The sequence below is a fragment of the Papaver somniferum genome, chromosome 8, assembly GCF_003573695.1.
Source record: "Papaver somniferum cultivar HN1 chromosome 8, ASM357369v1, whole genome shotgun sequence".
Lineage (NCBI taxonomy): Eukaryota > Viridiplantae > Streptophyta > Magnoliopsida > Ranunculales > Papaveraceae > Papaver > Papaver somniferum.
This window is the reverse complement of record NC_039365.1, coordinates 61,735,418-61,748,505: the sequence shown is the minus strand read 5'-3', so window position 1 is coordinate 61,748,505 and position 13,088 is coordinate 61,735,418. Positions and strand designations below refer to the sequence as shown.

At 42.1% G+C, this 13,088-nt stretch overlaps 1 protein-coding gene across 1 annotated transcript; it reads left to right on the top strand.

Annotated features, from left to right (window-relative positions):
* Positions 1 to 1,228: 1,228 nt before the first annotated feature.
* Positions 1,229 to 12,583, top strand: LOC113305609. Its single transcript, XM_026554626.1, has 5 exons — positions 1,229 to 1,409; positions 6,479 to 6,627; positions 10,984 to 11,223; positions 11,305 to 11,541; positions 12,533 to 12,583. The coding sequence occupies exons 1-5, from the start codon at positions 1,229 to 1,231 to the stop codon at positions 12,581 to 12,583; spliced, it is 858 nt and encodes a 285-aa protein (XP_026410411.1).
* Positions 12,584 to 13,088: the final 505 nt, after the last annotated feature.

The following is a 13,088-nucleotide window of genomic DNA, read 5'->3' as shown; positions in this document are numbered from 1 at the left end:
GACTTCGACTTGATGTAAACTCTCCAAACCTTCAATAAAGTCCTCAGGGAGGAGAAGGAAGGAGCAGGATATCTCATAGGATGATCCCGAACAATATACGGTCCCCTGCCGCTTCTTTGGTGAGTTATTAGCACTTTTCTTCATCGTTGTGACTTTCCCGTCCATGTGATTAGGATCTTAAAAGAATATTGTTAATTCGTTCCAGAATTTTTCCCCATCGGTTATTGATGGTCTTCATTTTGCTCCTGGTTGAATAATTCAGGGATCCAGTACTGACGTGGAAGTCGAAGTAAGTATCCTCCTTTTGCATTAATCATTGTAATATGCTCTTGAATGAATTAGTGATGATTGTCGCTGATGTATCAAGGAGGAAATCATTGCGGATGAGCAGCATGTTGATGAAGCATGCTCTTCTTTGGGACATGGGAATATGGATAATTCCTGAAATCCCGAACCGAATCGAGATAGCGGCGTTATCAATGGAGATTCCGGTATTGTCGGGCCTTCAAATGATTTAGAGACTCCCCTAGTAAGTATATCTCCTGTAATTTCTTCATAGAAGTATGAAATTGCTGATTTGTGGATGAATGAATGAGAACCCATGTAAATTTATGGAAAACTTTGCTGAAATACGTCACAGAAAATTTCAGACTTCAGATTTTACTAGAAATGTTGTAGAATTCCCATCTGAAGTCGGATTTTCGCAATCTGCATATGCATTTTCAAGCCCAGAAAATTTCTAAGCTTTGTAAGAGAATATTTTCGAATTTTGAGCATGTTTAGCGCCTGAAAAAGGCGAAATAGTAAACTTCTAGGAGACTTTCAGAACTTTTCCAGATTGCATGTTGTCCGATGTTTTGACCACATCTCCTTGCTCGTTCATCCGATTGCTATAAAATTTTGATATGTGTAGATAACATCCATACGAAGAGAATGGTATATGACCCAACCTCAAATTCCTTAAAAATTGCTCTCAGTTTGTCGTTTAATACAGGAAAGTGTAGAATCTCTTCAGATGAGCTTGTTTGAAAAAACGTGTTTCATGGATTCTACACCATTTGCTCATGTTTTGGGTGCAAAATAAGGAGCTTAGATGATGTTAGTTCACTTAAATTCTGAATTTGATGGTTGCCTTTGATTTTCATGCTCTAATCTCATTTAATCTTTGTAGTAGGTACCAAATACCGAAGTTGAGAATAACAAAACCAATGTTGAAGATTCGAGCAATATGGTGAATCAAAGCAGTAACATCACCAACTATCCACCTTCAGGTTATGAGAATATCATTGTTGAAGCCGTGGAGGAAACTGAGACTCCAGTTGCTATTGAAACCGAGCAAAGAACAGAAGAGACAGTCCCAGAAGAAGCTGATGCAATGAAAATAGAGGATGCTCCAGTAGTTGAGAATCGTGTAGTAATACACGAATATCCCAATGCAGGGATTGTTTGTGAGCCTCCATTTTATGCTTCGCTCCCGTATCATGTGTATGTTGGTGGATTCAGCGTTCCTACTGGGTATGCTAATATGTATGAGAAGTTTTGGAAAATGTATGGTCATATTTTTGTTGCCAGGGATCATGATCATAGCTACTTATTGACAATGAAATTGAGAAACATATTGCGTGTTATAGATGATATACGAACCAGGGCCAGAAGTACTGTTACTCGAGATGTACTCTTTGATTGGGAGTACAACTTGGAGAATTCTGAGAGACTTTGCTTTAACTTTAAGTGGCTTCGTCAGAAGATCAACATTATCAAGGATGCAGTAGTGAAGAACATCCCTTTTACTAGTAATGTTGTGATGGAGAAAATGACCAAGATTGTTGAGCTGACCAAAAAGATGGAGTTGGAGAAAGCGGCTCTGTAAGTCTTGGAGAATGCTGAGAAGCAGAAATCATACTTCGACGGCTTCCTTTAGTTTTCTTCCGATAATCTCCGAACATTGAACTTCTGAGAGATGTGAGGTTTTATTTAGGTTTTGAATTTTTGATTGGTTTTGAATTCATGAGTGACTGAGGATTTTCTTTTGAATTTTGGATCTGATATAGACTTTTTATTAAATAAAAAACTTTGATAAATTACTGAATTCCAATACTGGATGAAAGTATTGCAAACGTTTTGGAGGAACTGAAAATACATGTGAAAGAAAATTCTAAAGGCAAACCAAATATTTTTGTGTCTGGCAGGGAACGCCTAAATTGCTGAATACCTCAGACATCAAAAGCTTTGAGCCAATTCTCATGAATTACTGGTATGGTCCTGCCATCCATGTTGATTAGCTTGTAGTATCCTCCAATTATGGATCTTGAAACCATAAAAGGTCCTTCCCAATTGGAGCTCCTTGCAGAATGGAGATCACGTTTAGTTGCCTTAAGAATTAAATCTCCTTCCTGGAATTTGTTAGGCTTGGTTGTACATGCCTTGAATATCTTCTGCTGATTTGGGATTCCCCGAGCAGTGGAGTTCCATGGTTGTGGTACATATGGACACTCGCGCATAGGGAAGCATTTAGGAAATCGATATTCATGAAATATCGTGTATACTCTATGCATATAATGCATTGAATACAATCAATATGGATGAAGCATCGGTTTTTTAAAGCTTAACGGAGTAAGTCGCGGATTAAGCGTCTTAAAATAGCTGCATGCCCAACCATCTTCGAGTGATTGTTTGGACGCCGCATGGGCAGTCCATCCCTTAGCCGATCACTCCTTGTGGTAGAGTGACGGGCGGTGATCACCAAGGTGCCTCATTGGCCGTTTAACTCTTAGCCTAGGCTGTCCGACCAAGCTGGCAAAGTTGGACGGACGAGATAATCTGCGGCACATGTTGGCGACCGTTGATGGATTTTATGGTTTTAAAGAGGTGCGCAAGCATCACTCTTTAGATTGACCGAAATCAAGCATGGACAAAGTTTTTGGTGGGACCAACCGGGCATGCGTGTAGACGGCTTGCCGGTGTATAAGTCCATGCCACTCTGTCTCGCTGAGGTGCAATCAAGGCCACTCAATTTTTATGGCAAAGATGAGTGGTCGTGATCGATTTGCGATAAAAATCTTTTGCCGCAAAGGATTTTAGGGGGCCAGGGCATGCCACCTTTGGGCGCGCGTTTCGAGGCGCCTGTCCGTGGTCCACCTTGGAAGACCGGTTACTTGCGCAGGCGGGCCCATGGTGATCATGTTGATGCTCTCTGGACCTCCTTAGTCTATATTCTACACCTTTCATCTGAGCTGGCGAAGATGGATGGTCGTGATCAAACTGCGACATATATGTAATGCCGCAAACCCTAATTAGGGTTTTGGATCAGTTACGCGTGCACAACTTTGGCCAAACAGTTTGGCAGGCTGTGCTCCTCCTTTGGGGAGACCGGATGTGTGGGTCCCACGTTGGGCTGACGGTGAACATATGTGTACTTGTCCGATGGTCCTAGGCGCGATCTAAGCCATCCAAACATGCTGGCGAAGTTGGATGGTTTTGATCGATTTAAGACGCTAGTGGAATTTCGGCGACCCTTTAAGCATCACGTCATCCACACTTCGAGCAAGCGTTCATTGCTCTAAGGCTAGGTCGTGAGAAAACCGATCAGGTGGGTGAGGAGTGGGCCCGCCAATGTGTGCATTAGCACTTCACTGATCAATCGTGGGATGATCTAATCCGTCCAACCAGGCTGGTGAAGTTGGACGGTCATGATGATTTTAAGACTGCTTTGAGCGGTCTTGCTCGTTTGAACCTTCCCCAAAGAAACACGGCCATCCCTATTTGGGGCCGGCGTTTGAAAGGCGTTAGGGGTATAGCGTGGTGTTCGACTGGTTAGGGCATAGGAGGGCCCGCCGGTGAACATCACGGTGATTTCCTGCTCCTATTAGGGTTCGTCTAGGCTAGTTAAATTATGCGTCCAACTTGCGTGGCCGTGATCGTTTCTGAGACTGACATGGACAGTCCAGATTTGCCTTAGGGAATTAAACATGCTCGATCAGGATAATATAAGCGCACCGACACAGGGTTCTCTTGGTTAGAGAATGATATGGCATGTACGGGTATTTCGTGCATACCTCACTATTGACACTTGGAGATTCGTGTTACTCTGCTGAGAGTAAACACTCAATCGTCATGCCGCACCAATAATCAGAGTCCTGCTGAGAACATCACAGGTAATACAAGGAAACTCATGCATTAATTAATAATGCTATAAATACACAGAATATTTGGGATTGGTTCTACATGCACCATTCTGAGTGAATTTTGTACATTTATTGAATTGCTTCAAATAAATAAAACGAGAGGATTTCTGCGCTCATCGTTTGTCAAATGGCCTTACCCTTTGCAGGATGTCGGCACACTAAATCTGGTTTTACAATTTTAGCCCTAAACTAAAATCCACCAACTACATTAAGTCCCCTGCCTAGCACATAATGGTTGCATTATTATGGGGTAGGCATGAGATGGTGACAAATAAAGATAAAACTTATGAGACAAAGTTTGATGTTACCAGGAGAGATAGGTCGGCCTGTCTTTGGAACATGTCACGTTCAAGAGGCATCTAGGTGAGCGTTGCCCTAGCATGATGTCGGTTGGCCCCAGGTAGATTAGGTATGCGGTTGGTTGGGATCTCAAACTATTCATGATGATATCATAATCCTCGACTCTGATGTGGACGAGCCCTATCATGAGGAAGGGTAAATTTATTAAATACCCTTAGTTTTGACACCCAATAAATATACCCTTATACAACAATATGAATACCCCTATCATTTAAATACCTTATCCATTAAAAAATAGATTACCTTAATACCCTCACTTACAATATTATTTTCCATTTAAAAATCTTATCCATTAAAAAATAAATTTTTCTATTATTTCACATCCACCAGCAGCACCATTTCACCACCACCAACAGCACCGCCGCCACCACCACTCCACCACCACCACCAGCACTTACTAAATACAACCACCAATAATATTCCACCACCGCCACACATCACCACCATTGTTGTTGTTGTCGCCGCTGCCGCCGCCACCGCCGCCGCCACCATCAATATTAGGTGTCAACAACTGAAGTTGATCCAAAAAATCAAAAGTTCAAAAATATTTGTCAAATTTGGTTGTTGATTCCATTTTTCTATTGTTGGTACACAAAAATTGGTTGTTGACTCCCTAAACTAAGGTCAATTTGTATTGTGTGATATACAAATATTTGTTGTTGACTCCTTACACTAAGATCAATTTATATTGTTGATACACAAATGTTGGTTGTTGATTCCATTTTTCCATTGATGATACACAAACATTGGTTGTTGACTCCCTAAACTAAGGTCAATTTCTATTGTTGATACACAAATATTTGTTGTTGACTCCTTACACTAAGATCAATTTCTATTGTTGATACACAAATGTTGGTTATTGATTCCATTTTTCCATTGTTGATACACAAACATTGGTTGTTGACTCCCTAAACTAAGTTCAATTTCTATTGTTGATACACAAATATTTGTTGTTGACTCCTTACACTAAGATCAATTTCTATTGTTGATACACAAATATTGGTTGTTGACTACCATTTCTATCATTATTTATCATTCGAGCCTCACCACCACCACAACCACTACAACAACTTCCACTACCACCAGTACAACACCAAATAAACACAATTCACCTAAACTATTACCAGTAAACAATTGAAACACAATCAAAATCACAAGATCATTGACACCAATACTAGTGCAATCAAATGTTTAAATAAAATGTACATTGAAAACAGATTCAGTCATTAATGTCAATAGTTGATGAAGTAGTATTCAGCAACTTGTCGTCCAACCTCACCACCACCACCACCACCACCAGCGTACAACATTTCCAACACCACAAACAACCAGAATCACCATTATCTTCATGACTAACTTTAATTCATCATTCCAACCAGAACCAACACAATCTCCATCATTAAAGTTCATCGTTCTAACCTCACCAGCATCACCAACACCACTAGCACACAGAATATCCACCATCACCACAACAACCATAACCACCACTATCTTCAAGACTGGTTTTATTTCATCATTCGAACTTGAACCGACACAAACTTCATGAATGATTTTATCTACCTACTACCATCACCAGTAGAATCTCAAACTAGAGAAAGAAGATAATCAATTGATAGATTGAAATACATACCTCCTTCATCGCCGTCGCCACCACCATCATTGTAGATATGGTATCTTCCTTCACCACCACCACCATCACCACCATTATCTTCTTCTGATATAACAGAGATTTGATATCCTTTTTCACCACCGCCACGACCTTCACCTCTATTATTCGAAACTAGGATTGTTAATGGATCTTAAATTCGAGCTTTTTACTCTATCGATTGAGAAGAAGAACTTTCAATTGAAAAGCTAAACCCATTGAATCTATAACAGACATCAAAAGAAGAGGAATACTAACAGTTGATAATGATTATAAAGCTTGATTTCAGGATCTGAATCAGGTGAAAATCGATCTAATTCAGGTGTTGATGCTGCTACTTGTGATGGATTTGCTGGAAGCATAAGAGGTGCTGCCGGAACTGATGACGAGATCGGTGGAGGTGGTGGCGGAGGTGTGAATGGGGAAAAACGGATCGCCGTTTTTTTGGGAAAGTGAAGAGTTGAGCGTGCTGTCGATACTCCTCAGCCGGGCAAAATGTTAATCCTCACACAGATGCACCGCTGAAAAGGGGGTGCTTAGATTCGGGAAATCAATCTGTATGACTCCGGGCCTAAACCAAAATAATGGACGTTCCAGAGTCAATTCGGTCGCAAAGAGGGAGATATGTTGATCTGTAGGAGGGAAGCTGAGAATTGTGTGGATTAATGATGATCAAGGATTGTGGATGTGTTGTGGGTTTCTGCAATAATTGGTGAACTATTGAGTTCGAATAAGTTCTGGTAGATTGATGAATTCTTGAGAGTAGTTACTCGAGAAATTCTGTGTGGATGATTAGTGATGTAATTCTTGTTTTTCAATCATGGATTCAGAGACTTATTTATATTGTCAGAGTAGTGAACACATTGATCCCTGTAAGTGTGACGGTTTCTTGAGTGAAAGAGTGGGAAAGTGGGAGATCGTGGTAAAGTCAGTTCCATGTCGTGTGGAGACTTGACTGATCGTGCACCCACTACTTTGCTAACTCCTTAAACCGTTTGCACGACTTACTCACACTTCTCGTCGTGGATGTATCCACGTGCCGTAGGCCGCCAGACCAAAACCTAAGTGATATCCCCCATTTGTGACGTGATTGATGTCTCATGAATCGTGAAGTCTGCAAGGCAGACGTGTTTTAATTAGTCAGTTGTTGACTGTTTAGACAATGAGTGTAGATTTTGTTGAATCGAGCATGAGTGATGAATACTCAGCGATTCAATGAATTATTGACCAATATTTGAGCGATTGAGCAAGTATTGCTCAATTCTGTAAATCACTGAATATTGAGAAGTTGACGAGCAACTGAGCAAGTATTGCTCAATTCGACAAATTACTGAATATTGTTAGTTGGATCAATATTCGGGAAATTGAGAAAGTATTGCTCGATTCAGCGAATTATTTACTGGTGATGTGACCCAATAAAATATTAATTAAAATATTGGTAGATTACCGAATATTATATAATTAATTTAGATGCTTATTGCTAGATCAACATAATTTAATGCTTGAACTTGCTCAGAATGCTGATTTCATGAGCGTTTGTTCAAACCCTAATTTTTGATCAATCCTTCATCGATTGGCAAATTGATGAAAATTGATCATGAGTGATGAGGGACCGAGCACATGGGATGATGGGCGTCCATGTGGTTCCCAGTGCAAGAGTGAGCATGCACCAGGGTTCTCGGTTTTGATAGTTAGTGAAAGAATGATGATTAAATGCCGGTTTCATCATTTTCTGAAATATTGTTGGGTTCAGCATTAGGTGATAAAACCTAGGTATGAGAGATGGGTGACCGACCAAGAGGCCATGGGACCGGCTCTTGGTGGTCATGTGTCCAATTTTTGGCCGTTTGAAGAATCCTCCAGTTGGTTGGAGAGAGTTTGGGCCCAGTATGAGCAATTGAGCAAATTAGGTCAGAATTATGAAAACATGTGGGACCGGCTTTGTACAAGCCCTAGGAATGACTCTGGTCGGTCGTGAAGGCATGCATGTGTTGCCGTGGTGTCATTGTCTCCATACTGAGAGTTTCAGTATTTTCTGATGCGCGTTCGAGCAACATTGTGAATTGTCAGAAGAGTTTCATCTTGGCTGAAACTCTTGATTTTTGTTGGAATGAGCAGCATGTATGCTCAATTCATCAATATTTTGAAAATATTAAAATAAAAGTGTTTTAATATTAAAAATTGTCGTGAGAGGCTAGCCAGTCGTGTGACCATGTTGGGTTTTGGGTTTCGTGATTTGAGCAATATATGAGAAAATATGAAGAAATCATGAATTTTGCTCAAACCCAGGGGTTTCATGAATTGAGGAAAATAATGATTATGAAAAGTTAGGGTTTGCAAGGTGTGGGACCGGCCACGGCTTGAGCATGGGCGGCCGGCTAGGTTGCCCGGCCCGCACACCTTTTTCTGTTTTATAATATTATTTCTTCATGAATCCTTGAAGTTATGGAGAATCCATGAGTTTTTGTTGAAACAAGGGAGTTTTATGAGTTGAGGGAAATAATAATTATGAAAATTTAGGGTTTGAAAGGTGTGGGACTGGCCACGGATTGGTCATGACCGGCCGGCTATGTTGCACGGTCCCGCACACCTTTCCCTAATTTTATATTATTTTCCATGAGTCCATCAAAATATGGAGAAACCGTGATTTTTCTCAAACAAGGAAAGTTGTTGAGATGAGGGAGTTTTCATGAGTTCATGAAAATGATAAAATAAGAAAAATAATGGGAGAGGCATGGGACTGGCTAGGGCACGGCCGGCCGGCCGGTAGGCCTAGCCCATGGGCGCCTCTCCACTATTTTATTATTATTATTTGTTTATATCTTCTGTTTTGTGTAGGATTCCTCGTTTTCCATATTTTTGAATAATCGTTTGTGCATCGGGCGCTCAGTCATGCATCATTGTCGAGTACACTTGCACCATTTTATTAGGCTTACTCAGTGGTGGTCCCGATACCCGGTTGCTGAGTATTTATTACTAATTTATGAAATTCAGTGGTGAATAATTCATGAAACTGAGTATTAAAGATGAGTAGTTTTTTTTATCATATGTGTACTTGTCCGATGGTCCTAGGAGCGATCTAAGCCATCCAAACATGCTGGTGAAGTTGGATGGTTGTGATCGATTTAAGACGCTAGTGGAATTTCGACAACCCTTTAAGCATCACGTCAGCCACACTTCGAGCAAGCGTTCATTGCTCTAGGGCTAGGTCGTGTGAAAACCGATCAGGTGGGTGAGGAGTGGGCCCACCAATGTGTGCATTAGCGCTTCACTGATCAATCGTGGGATGATCTAATCCGTCCAAGCAGGATGGTGAAGTTTGATGGTCATGATGATTTTAAGACTGCTTTGAGCGGTCTTGCTCGTTTGAGCCTTATCCAAAGCAACACGGTCATCCCTCTTTGGGGCCGGCGTTTGACAGGCATTAGGGGTATAGCGTGGTGTTCGACTGGTTAGGGCATAGGGGCCCGCCGGTGAACATCATGGTGATTGCCTGCTCCTATTAGGGTTCGTCTAGGCTAGTTAAATTATGCGGCCAACTTGCGTGGTCGTAATCGTTTCTGAAACTGACATGGACAGTCCAGATTTCCCTTAGGGAATTAAACATGTTCGATCGGGATAATATAAGTGCACCGACACAGGGTTCTCTTGGTTAGAGAATGATATGTCATGTACGGGTATTTCATGCATACCTCACTATTGACACTTGGAGATTCGTGTTACTCTGCCGAGAGTAAACACTCAATCGTCATGCCGCACCAATAATGAGAGTCCTGCTGAGAACATCACAGGAAATACAAGGCAACTCACGCATTAATTAATAATGCTATAAATACACTGAATATTTGGGATTGTTGCTACATGCACCATTCTGAGTGAATTTTGTATATTTATTGGATTGCTTCAAATAAATAAAACGAGAGGATTTCTCCGCTCATCGTTTGTCAAATGGCCTTACCCTTTGCAGGATGTCGGCACACTAAATCTGGTTTTACAATTTTAGCCCTAAACTAAAATCCACCATCAACAAGTACGCTTCATGTCGCGACATTCTTGGTTCTTTGGTTATCCAGGGACATTTTTGGCGACGGCTCTGGTAAGAAGGAGATAAGACAGGGACTCATTAAGTTTGCCATCATATTAGTGAAAGGTGTTGTTCTCCCCATTGGCGGCTTATTTCTCGGTTCTCTATACACACATTTGGATCATCTAGTTGCGGACATGCGTACTTCAAACGGCTACATGAAAGTGGACTCGTACGTTCATGTTGCTTTTATTCGCGTGGTTGTGGGAGCATTTCGAGAAGTGCGCTCCCAAACCGCTGGCTTTACTTCCCGAGTCTTAGGGTGGTTCTAGGATACTTCGCTGGGTGAACAGGCGCCCAAGATCTGGCTCGAAACTGGTTGACTTCCTTGACAACTCCTACACAATCAACTTTCGTCCATGGGATCTGCTGCATGGATCCATAGTTCAAATAGATACTTTTGCCTCTGTTCCAAATACATTTTTTCTTTCTGAAAAGAATACGAGGTTGTGTTCATGCGAAGTTGCACGCCTGGTTATGTACCGTATTTTTTTCGAGGATCTTGTCAGGCAGTCTCTTATAACATTAACAGGGAGGCTCGACATATGGGATTTGACCAAGGGGTCCCGCTCTTTCGTCAGTCGGTCGTTCCAGAAAACTTGTTGACAACTTCTCTTGATGCTAGTGCTCTTGCGCCGGGTATAAGTCTCCGCTTCTTGCTCTCGGCACGAAATCCGATGATAACTTCTAAGTACAACATATTTTGGCAGGACGAGTTCCTTGCCATTCATGTATTCATGAATGACATAGTGAAGAATACCTGTGGTAAGCCTTCTGCTGCAACTTTAGCAAGACATCCATTGTTAAGGGATCCTTCCTTGCCCAAACGAAAATCTCCTAACACGGACACGGACAGTCCCCAAAAGAAGGAGCGAAGGTCGAAAGATTGCGCGGGTGGTTTTCAATCAGATTCAACGGCCCTTGTGACTTTCAGTTCTTCCAACGTTCGGGTTTGTATTCTTTTTATTGCCCACTCAGTCGGATTGCACAGTTCTTTCGTTATTGAAAATATTTCCTTATTCCTTAACCAGGGCATGAACGCCTTTTCCCAGCTTGCACGTAGTAAGAAAGAGGCGTCTCTCGCAGCAGAGGGTGGAAATGCTCAGCCTCGGAGAACAGCGGCTCTCGCGGCAGAGGGTGACAATGCCGAGCCTTCTTGCGGTGAAGAAGATCTCGAAAAGGAGGAAATCTCGGAATCTAGAGATTCTGAAAATAGCTCTTCCAACAGCAGCACTGAGTCTTCTTCTAGTCAGTCTGAAAGTGAATCCGTAAGTCCTCCATGCATTCTTCTTCTTCCTTTCTCTCTCCCATTATTTTTTTTTTGAAAAAAGTCTAAACCACGATATCGCATGGAGAACCCGCTCCCGAAGATGGCCCCGAGGCGGAAAGCCGTAGAGATAAATCTTTGTCTCCAATCGTGGCAGCTGCGCCTGGCGACCCGGAGATGTAGGTCGGTCAAGATGAAGATGTTGTTGCGACTCAAGTAGCGGAGAGTGCTCCAGCGACCGCAGGCGCCATTGTAGTTAGGAATTCCTTGCCAGTTGCCGGTTCGGTTGCAGGCGCTGTTTTCGCTCCTCCATACTTAGTTCCTTATCCAGATCATGTGTTGATCGTCAGCTTCAGCGTGCCAGCCAAATACGAGACGTTATATACCAAGATATGGGAAAGGTATGGACACATCGCCACAACCAAAAATGTTACTAGTTGGTTTGCGATGGTCAAGCGTGTGGAGGAAGCTTTATCTTCGATTGACGACATGTGCAAAGTGACTTGCCATACTGTTTCTGCAGACGTGGTCTCAAGATGGAAGTTCCATCGTGATGTGTGCGTAGACCACGGGTTCAACGTTCCCTGGTTTGTTGAAGTTTTCTCTGAGATCGAAAAGTTTCAGACCACGGCGGCTGAAGGCCCTTCCACGGATGAGGTCTCACAGCAGGAGGAGGAGATCGAAAGGTTTTCTACGGAGCTAAAGCTGAAACGGGCGGCTCTCGAAAGCACAAAGGAGGCTTTCTCCAAGAAGAGCAAGCCATTACTAGATGGCTTTCCTTGAATGTACCCCTGTCTTCCGAACTTCTTTATTTAGGATTTTTTTGAAAGGAGAACAGAGCGCCTAGTTTATGGTTTGGTTTTCTGGATTTTTGGGTTGATATATAATTGTTACCGATGAGGGTTTTGGATTATTCTTTTTAGATGAATTTTTTTTTTTTTTTAGAATAATGTTGTTTTTGGTTATGAATATATGTGGCATAAATACCCCAGGAGAGTCATGGAGTTGTGAATGTTGTGTTGTCAGTAGAAAGCATGGGGTGAAACATGGGGATAACATGGTTGTCGGTTTCTACCATCTATGTGAAAATTCTAAGTGGTAGAACATGCAACTCGTCGGACGAGACTTACTTGCTTTTTAGAGTCTCCCAACAAAATGGATCTCTCGGATGTAAATCTGAGTTTTTGTGGGCGGCGGCGCGTGACTGTGAGGAGTCCCCAATCATTCCTAAGTCCCCAGTCGTTCCAGAGTCGTCTGATAACCGAGGTGGCGACTAGTCAGCTTCCATCATCTCGATATCTGGGTCGAAAAGATAGAATCGGAAATCGGGAATTGATATTGTGACCGATAGATTAATCTCCCACTGTGGTCGCCAATTGTTTGAGGGTGAAAACAGTTTCTGCTGATTTTGGTAATTTCGAGTGTCAGGGTGAGAAACGAGTCTAAACCCTAAACAATGTACTGCAAGGGAGTACTTTGATTCGAGAGATCAATCTGTACAAATCCGGCCTAAACCAAGAAATATCCGTTCCATACTTGCTTCAGTCA